We start from the raw sequence: 9,269 nt of genomic DNA on the forward strand, positions 1-9,269 counted from the left end.
GCTACAGAGGGAGACCCTGTTTTTTTTTTTTTTTTTTTAAAAAAAAAAGGGCTGGGGAGATGGCTCAGTAGAATAAACGCTTGCCTGGCAAGCACAAGGGCCTGAGTTCAATCCCCGGTTCTGCAAAAAAAAAAAAAAAGGAAATAAATAATAAAAATAAAAAGCTGGGAAGGTAGCTCAGTGTGAAGACTGGATTCAACCTCCAGTACTGAAAAAAGGGTGGCTAAACTTTTAAAATGAAGGCCAGTCCTTAAAATAATAATTTTAAAAATTAAGGGCCAGCCAAATAGCTTAGTGGATTAAAGTGCCTGCAAGCAGGCACAGGGTCCAGGGGTTCAATACTCCAGCCTGCTGTGCCAGCCCCGCCCCCAGAGCACACTGAGATGGCAACTTAAGACTGGGCATGTTGGCATGCGCCTGTAATCCCAGCTCTTGGGAGGCTGTAAATAGGAAGATCATTATGAGTCTGATCTAGTAGTGAGACCCTGTAGACCCTTCCCTAAAATACAGAAAAAAAATATATGGATATAAAAATAAAAAATTAGGGCCAGGGATATAACTCAGTGGCACAGTGCCTGCCTTGCAAGTGCAAGGTCATGAGTTTGATTCTCAGTACCAAAATAAAATAAAAAATAAAATTAAAACATGTCTTCCGTTTTTACTGTAATATTACCACTTAAAAGCAAGAAAGGGGCCGGGGAGATGGCTCAGTGGAATAAGCGCTTCTCTGGCAAGCGTAAGGGCCTGAGTTCAATCCCCGGTTCCGCCAAAAAAAAAAAAAAAAAAAAAAAAGATAATTAAAGTTGAAAAGTATTTAAAAAAAAAAATCAAGAAATATACTCTCTACCAATCTGGGCAACTGTACTTTCACTGTGGGTGCAGGTGCAGGTGTGCTGTTAGGGATGGAAGAGAGGGCTTTTCACTGAGTGACACCCACAGTCTTTAAATTTGAGCTCAGATCTTGCTAAGTCTCTATGTGGCCTAGGCAGGGCTCAAACTTACAGCCCTCCTACCTTGGTTTCCCAGGGCACGCTGCCCACCAGCTGTGTTTTCTGTTGATATTTATTTATTTGCGGTGCTGGGGATTGAACTCAGGACCTTGCGCTTGCCAGGCAAGCGCTTATGCTACTGAGCCATCTCCCTGAGCTACTCCACTTGCTAACAAGTATGGGAACTGAGAGACTGGTGAAGGTCAGTACTTAAGGCTGCTCTCAAAATGTACAAAAGGGCTGGAAAGATAGCTCACTACAGCGCCTACTTAGGCAAGCTTAGGTAGGCGATCCATGTGCTAGGTTCAATCCCTCAGCACATGCTGCGCCAGCCCCACCCTCAGGGTGGGCTGAGCAGGCCCCCTCCAAAAAAATTTAAGAGAGTAAAAAGTTTTTTTTTTTTTTAAAGGTATTTTAGAAAATTATGGTTTAAAAAAAATGAACAAAACCTAGCCTGGCACAAGGAACCCCATGAAGTCGCTACATACTCATGGTACTGTGCACCGAGAGTGCCTTCCTCGCCTTTTAGGTGATTCTCAAACTCACGGAAACGTGAACACTGTTGCCTCGGAGACTCCCTTGCTAGTTGGCTGAGATAGCACCACCTCAGATGCCAACACCTCACATCGAGAGACCAAGCATCTCCTGTGGGTGCTCCCTAGATGCCTCAGGAGCAAGCACATTCATGAACATTTACTGTGAGGCTGAGGACCTCTGGGGTTCGGGGGGAACTCCAAGGAACCATTATCCATCCTTTTGCAGTGTGCGCTACAGGGCACAGGACATAGCTCTGCTCAGTGCAGAGTGTGGCCTAGCACATGCAAGGCATGTGATCCTCCTGCGTCAGCCTCCCCAGGGCTGAAACCACAGGTTCAAGCCAGAGGTGGGGGGACCTTCCTGTCATCTGCCTTACACAGTTCATTTCTATCCTAGTCCTCCAGTCTTCCGCTGTGGGCACTGCATCTAGGTGAGCAAGCTGGGGGGGGGGGTGAAGGAAGGGGCAGAAAGGGAGAGGGAGAGGGAGAGGGGGAGGGGGAGAGAGAGAGAGAGCGCGAGCGAGCAAATTCTGGGTCTCACACATGCTACATTATGTACTCTACCATTTAGCTGTATACCCATGAAATAAGACTAAAGAATATATTTTTGGTATAAGGCACAAATATTTGTAAGGTGTCTAAGAAGTGTATTGATTGCAATAATAGCATGTTCCTTAAGCTATATGATGAGAAAGTGGTGTTTTTGTTTGATGATCCTGGGGTTTGAACCCAGAGCCTTCATACTGAGCTACATCTCCTGTCCTTTTAATTTTTTTTCTTTTTAATTTTGAAGAGTCCTTTTAATCTTTTTTATTTTTGTTTTGAGACACAGCTTTTTTTTTTTTTTTTTTTTTTTGTGGTACTAGGAATCAAACTCAGGACCTTGAGTGGCCCGACAGGGGCTTAAGCTGCAGAGCTCGCTCTCCACCCCTAGGATGTGGCTCTTTTAAGTTGTAAAAGTTGGGCTTGAACTTGTGATCCTCCTGCCTCTGCTGCTGTGGGTAGGCTGGGACTATGGCTGTGTGCATCACCCGGCCCCTCTAAAATAATTCAGTAACAATAGATGTCACCTCTTCTAATACCCATTGCAGAAGGCCCCATAAGAAAGCTCTAATATAATGAAATGAGGTTTTAGGCCCCAACTCCATGGCATCTCTTCCATATGAAGGTGGTAAGAAATCCCTCAAGTTAAAGCCAAGTACACTGACGGAGTGTGAACTGCATGAGCCAGAAAGGTGGCTTTGCAATTTCGGTGAGGAAAATGAGAAGACTATATAACCTTGTGCATAAGGGAGTAATCAGAGGGGCCCAGCCTGATGGCCCATGCTGTCATCCTAGCATTCTGGAGGCTAAGGCAGGAGGGTGATTGCAAGTTCAAGCCCACCTGGGCTACAGAGTGCTCTTAAGGCCAATCTGAACTAAAAAAAAAAAAAAAAATCAGACTCTGCCGCTTTGTTAACTTACTGTTTTTGTTTCTTGGTTCAAGTAATCCTGCCACCTCAGTCTCCTGGGTGCTGGGGTCACTGCTGGTGGGTGAGGGTAGCTTTACTGCTAAGGGCTCCTTGGGGTCCCCGCCCTCCTAGCCGTCCTGCCCGCGGCGTCATCCAGGGACCTCAAGGTCCCCTGCTCACCTTGGAGCTGTTACACAGGAACCTGGTCTCGTACTCCTCATTCATGGTGATCACGCCGCGCACGTTCTCGTCCTGGACCAGCTGCAGGCCACCAAGGGCTCAGCGGGCTACCGGGACGCCATGTCCCTAACCAAGCCTCCCGTCCCCACCCCGCCTGGTCCCGCCCCGTCCCTGCCCCGGTCCCCGACCCACCGTCGCCCACCTTGCGTGTCAGGCTCCGCAGCGGCAGCGCGCCCAGCAGCACGGTGCGGTCGATGCGGTGGTACCACTCGCGGTGGGCCGGGCCGCCCAGCTTCCCGCGGAGCACGGTGTAGAGCAGCGTCGGGTAGAAGAGCGCGCGGGCCAGGCTGGCGCCCAGCCACACCGAGGGCGCCATCGCGCCGGGACGCGACACAGCGCGGGCGACCGGAACCGGCGCGCGCAAGGAGTGGGCGGCCGGCGGGCTCCGCCCCGGGGAGGGGACAGGACCAGCGGGCGGTGCCACCCTGCCCGGGCTGGGACTGCACGGGGAGAACCAGCCAAGGGAGAGGGGAGACTGGAGGCGGCGCCCGGCGCTCACTTTGTTTATTTTGCTTTGCGCTTTCAAGCGGAGGCCCCGCGGTGGGGAGTGCTCGGCCTGGCCCAGTCCCAGGGCGCGGGGAAGTAAGCGGTGGCCTCTCCCCACCAGCGCCCCCAGGCCTCAGGCCTGCTCCCCGCCCCCCCTCCCCCGCTCCTGCCCCAACACCTCGTACACTAGGTGGGAGATTGATGAGAAACTCATGCTGAGAGATGGGGACGCTGGCCTGTGACCCCAACTCTCTGGGAGGCTGAGGCAGGCTGATCAAAGTTCTCTAGGAGCAGCCTGGGCACCTTAGTGACTTAGCAAAGCCTGTCCCAAAAAGCGAGGGAGGGGCTGGGAACGGAGCTCAGTGTGCACCCCCAGGCCTAGAATAAAGATGGGCTTCCTATTTACTGTTTCTTTTCACTCAATGATATGAATATTATGCCATGTCAGTGCAGGCATATGGAGCTTATAGTTTATCCTTTTTTTTCCGCGTAGTGCTGGGGCCGGAATCCAGAGTCCTCACACTGAACTCCACCCCCAACTCTTTTCTTTTTTGCGGAATCGGGCTTGAACTCAAGCCCTTGCGCTTGCCAGCCAAGCACTTATTCTACTGAGCTATCTCCCTGGCCCCTCCTTTTCTATTCGAGACAGAATCTCACTAAATTGCCCATTTTGGACTCGAACTTGTGACCCTCCAGTTCAGCCTCCCAGAGTTCTGGGACACGGGCAGGCACCACCATATCTGTCCTCCACATTGTATTTCAAGACAAAGTCTTGCTGAATTGCTTAGGTTGGCCTTGAACTTGCCATCTTCCTGCTTCAGACGTCCAAATAGTTGGCTCAAGGTGTGCGCCACACACAGGGCTCCAAAGTGTACCCTAAAGGCACCCTGCCACGGATGCACTTGTGAAATGAGCATGTATTGAAGACAGTGAAACTGAAACGTACATCACCCCCAGTTTCTCCATTTGCTCTGTAACTCCTTCCCCTCTTGCTTAGCAAATATGGATCTACCATTTATGACTTAATAGTTTAGGGCTGGCCAAAGAGCTCAGTGGATTACAGCACCTGCTTAGGCCCCGGGGCATGCTGAGATGGTGATTGAGACTGGGCGTGGTGGCCTGTGCCTGTAATCCCAGCACTTGGGAGGCTGTAACAGGAAGATCACTACGAGTCTGATCTAGTAGTGAGACCCTGAATACCCTGTAGACCCTTCCCTAAAACTATACAAAAATTTTTACCATTTTATAGAATTATATATAATAAATGCGAGTATTTTAAATTTTTAATGGTTATTGTTAAATTTCCTTCCAATATGTTGTATCTATATGCACCAAGAGAGCCTGTTTTTGTCTTTATGAGGTGTGATGAAAAATATAGTAAATGGCTATTTCAGCTCAAGTCCTTTTGTTTAGAATCTCCCTAAATCTTGGCCAGGGAAATGGCTCAGTAGAATAAGCGCTTCCCTGGCAAGCCTAAGGACCTGAGTTCAATCCCTGGTTCTGCAAAAAAAGAGAATCTCCCTAAATCAAGTTAGAGCTTAAACTGCTTTCACCTGACTAAAGGTGAGTATGCCTGCAAGGCATCTTAAGGGATCATGCCTGGCCTCCTTATCTTACAACTAGCGGAATGGAGGAAACCTGGGTGAAAAACCTTTGCTGTCTCACATTCACCGCACTGCATGTTTTTCTATTTTTTGGGTTTTTTTGGCGGAACCAGGGATTGAACTCAGGCCCCTGCACTTGCCAGGGAAGCATTTATTTCACTGAGCCATCTCCCCGGCCCCCACACTACATGTTTTATAATTCATATACTGTGTGTGTGGTTTTTTGGTTTTTTTGTGGAACTGGGGATTGAACTCAGGCCCCTGCACTTGGCAAGCAAGAGCTTATTCTACTAAGCCATCTCCCCAGCCCCTGTGTGTGTTATTTTCTGAGACTTTTATGGTGATTGCTGAAAAAAAGTTTTTCTTTGGTTAATTTTTTGAGATAGAGTCTTTCTGTGTAGCCAATGCTGACCTTGAACTTGAAGCAATTCTCCTGCCTCAGCCTTCTGATTTCTGGGGTTATAGTGTAACAGAAAATGCCTCCCCCAGCCAGTATACTTCAGTTGCTCAGGCAGTAGTTCCTGTTCTAATTCCAGTTGCTTCTGTGTCTTAGAAATGCGAGGGGAGAGGAGGGATATCCATTGTATAAACCAACCCCAGTTTACAAGCCATTCTGCATGTGGACTTCCTGCTTGCTTATCCATCCCATCTAAGCCCTAGACCACCAGAGATCAGGGCCTGATATTTTATTTTATTTTATTTTTAAATTTTATTTATTTATGTGTGAGTGTGTGTTTGTGGCCAGCTCAGCCCACCAGGGGGCAGGGCTGGCTGGCATGTGGTGCTGGGGGATTGAACCGGGATCCCTGTGCTTTGCTAAGCTTGTTCTAAGTAAGTGCTTTAGATCACTGAGCCATCTCACCAGCCCCTGATATTTTAGTAATGATCTCAATCAGTGCCCATCAAAGTAAATAAATCTGCCCCCAAATGTTAGGTGTTGTTTTGGTATTTGCTGTTGGAATAGGAGTGTGTCACCACACCCAGCCCTAAATAGTTTTTAAACTTTTTGTACTATTCTAAATCTTAGGCCTTACCAAAAATGCCAGGCTAATATTGGCAGGATCCAGAATTTATTTTGGCCAGGTATGGTGGCGCATGCCTGTAATCCTAGTACTAGGGAGGCTGAGACAGGAGAATTGAATGAGTTTAAGGCCAGCCTGAACTGCATAATGAGATCCTGTATCAAAAAAATAAGGGGGACGGGGCTGGTGAGATGGCTCAGTGGTCTAAAGCACCTACTTAGAACAAGCTTAGCAAAGCACAAGGACCTCGGTTCAATCCCCCAGCACCACATGCCAGCCAGCCCCGCCCCCTGGTGGGCTGAGCTGGCCACACACACACACACACACACACACACACAAATAAATAAATAAAAATTAAAAAAAAAAGATAGAATTCAAAAAAATAAGGGGGCCAGGGAGATGGCTCAGTAGGATAAGCGCTTGACTGACAAACGCAAGGATCTGAGTCCAATCCCCGGTTCCACCAAAATAAATAAATAAATAAATAAATAAATAAATATAAAACATAGGGTTGGGGATGTGGTTCAGCGGCATGGTACCTGCCTGGCAAGCATGAGATCCTGAGTTTGATTCTTGGTTACAAAACAAAGGCACAAAATAGCAGCTTAAGTGCCTGCCTGGCAAGTGCAAGGTCCTGAGTTAGAACTAACAAAAAAGAAAAAGAGGGGGCCGGAGAGATGGCTCAGTGGAATAAGCACTTGCCTGGCAAGCGCAAGGGCCAGAGTTCAATCCCCAGTTCCACCAAAAAAAGAAAGAAAAAGAAATTTGTTTTGCTTAAAGAGGAACAGATACGAATATAGATGCTTAAGGTCACTGTCTCTTCGAGGTAGAGGCAGGGATGGGAGGCAATTCCCTTTATATCCAATTGCTGCCATCTTTGCCAGATCCATCGTGTTCCGATTTGGGATCTGCACCATCCTCATGTAGCCCCCACTCTGACCGTGGAACTGAGGGGCCAGTACCTTAAACAGCTTTGGGATTAAATCTTTCTCTGTAAGCCAGAAGTCAGCCATATGCATGGCTCGCTTATTAGTGTCTCCCATTTTTCCATAGTCGATGAGCTGTGAGGGCAAAACAAAATGAGCGGATCCAACCAGAGCAAAAACACGGTGTTAATCTTATTCTTCCATGCCAAGACCTCAATCACTTCATCCCACTAATAAACCTGGCCTCAGCTATAACTCTACATTTATTAAAGGAAGGAAGCCAGGCGTGGTAGTGCATGCCTATAATCCCAGAATTCAGGAGGCTGAGGCAGGAAGATCATCATGAGTTCCCCTCAGGCCCCACAGTGAGTTCAAGGCCAGCTTGAACTACATAGTAAGACCCTGTCTCAAACAAACAAACAAAATCCCTCCTAAATTCTGACACTGTTAAGATCCACCTTATTCAGCAGATGTGACATTGAGCTCTTTCCCAGAGTGCAAATGACCATGAAAGGTAAATTCTGGGAATCAGTTCAGCACATTGAGGCAGCCAGGACAGTGCAGTAAAGACCCTCACAAGAGAACTCCAGAGCTGCTGCAGAAAGTGGCAAGAATGATGGGAGAAGTGCAATTGAAAGCAAGGCAGAGTATTTTTTAAAGCAGAAATTAAAATTTTAAATAAAAAGCTGCCCAGGATGCCTGCCAAGACCAGGTGGACATGTCTAGGCAGGCCTGATAACAGAACACTTCTTCCTTTGTGCAACCGCTGTCTCTTCTGCTTTGTGTAACCGATGGCCTTGCAATGTAGCTTAAAACATAACAAGACATTTCCTTTGGCTAACTCGTGCTTTGTATAACTGATAGCCTTACACTGTAACTTGAGATGTTCAGTCTCCTTCAGCAACCCATGACTTCACTCCGCCCTCCAACAATATGTGCCAATTGGCCTTTGCCCTTCCCCATTTGGCCCCCCCAGTCACGTAATAAACTGCCTCCTAAACCTCCTCTGTGTGGCTCTTTCTTTTCTTTTTGGTGGAACTGGAGATTGAACTCACGCCCTTGCACTTGCCAGGGAAGCGCTTATTCCACTGAGCCATCTCCCCAGTCCCCACCAATATACTTTATACCCAAATAAATGAAAATATTTTTAAAGTCACTATATTTATTTATTTATTTATTTATTGGCTGAACAGGGATTGAAGTCCGGCCCTTGTACTTGCCAGGCAAGTACTTATTCTACTGAGCCATCTCCCCGGCCCCTTGTTTGTTTTCGGGGGTTTTTTTTTAGTGTACTAGGTACAGGACCTCACTATGCAGCTTAGACTCATAGTGATCCTCCTGTGTTTAGCCTGCCCAGCACTAGGATTAAAGGCATGCACTACCACGCCCAGTCTCTGTCCCAGTCTCTGTCGCTTGCTCATTGCAGGAAGGGGGAGGCAGGGAGTGGGGCTAGCATGGCATGAGGTTCAGGGATTAAACCCCAGTCCCCTTTGCTTGCCTAAGTAGGCTCTTTGTCTGCTGAGCTATCTTGCCAGCTCTTGTTTTGTCTTTTTGAGACAGACGCTATGCAGTTCAGGCTGGCCTTGAGCTCGCTTTGTAGCCCTGGCTGGGCCTCAAATCGGCAATCATCCTCATGCCTCAGCCTCCTGAGTGCTGGGATTACAGGCCTGTGTCACCAAGCCAGGCTAACTGTATTTGGGGTTTTTTTTTGTTTTTTTGTTTTTTCCGGAACCAGGGATTGAACTCAGACCCTTGAGCTTGCCAGGCAAGCACTTATTCTACTGAACCATCTCCCCAACCCCAAGGCTAACTGTATTTGTGATCACACCTCATATTGCATAATTTAGTTTTTATTTCTATATTCCATAATTTGTTTATCCACCATCTCTAATTTGGTTTTTTAGTTTTGTTTTTTTTAAAAAATTATTTATTTATGTGTGTGTGTGTGTGTGTGTGTGTGGCCAGCTCAGCCCACCAGGGCTGGCTGGCATGTAGTGCTGGGGGATTGAACCACG

The 9,269-nt window shown here is 47.6% G+C and overlaps 1 protein-coding gene across 2 annotated transcripts in view; it reads right to left on the reverse strand.

The window, feature by feature from the left end:
• Ptpmt1 (protein tyrosine phosphatase, mitochondrial 1) overlaps positions 1-3,582 on the reverse strand; it is a 5,930-nt gene extending 2,348 nt beyond the window's left edge. Inside the window, exons 1-3 of one of the 2 annotated variants that reach the window (XM_023710499.1) lie at positions 3,359-3,582; positions 3,157-3,237; positions 3,024-3,051 (exon numbers count right to left, since the gene is read on the reverse strand). In XM_023710499.1, coding sequence (XP_023566267.1) covers positions 3,046-3,051; positions 3,157-3,237; positions 3,359-3,532 — 261 coding nt within the window. In that variant the 5' untranslated portion in view covers positions 3,533-3,582 and the 3' untranslated portion in view covers positions 3,024-3,045. Of the gene's footprint in view, positions 1-3,023; positions 3,052-3,156; positions 3,238-3,358 lie in introns of those variants that run through there. The other variant, XM_023710496.1, reaches the window with a different exon arrangement.
• Between the last annotated feature and the right edge of the window lie 5,687 nt (positions 3,583-9,269).

Source organism: Octodon degus, unplaced genomic scaffold (assembly GCF_000260255.1).
Source record: "Octodon degus isolate 3935 unplaced genomic scaffold, OctDeg1.0 scaffold00018, whole genome shotgun sequence".
In the NCBI taxonomy this organism is placed as follows: Eukaryota; Metazoa; Chordata; class Mammalia; order Rodentia; family Octodontidae; genus Octodon; species Octodon degus.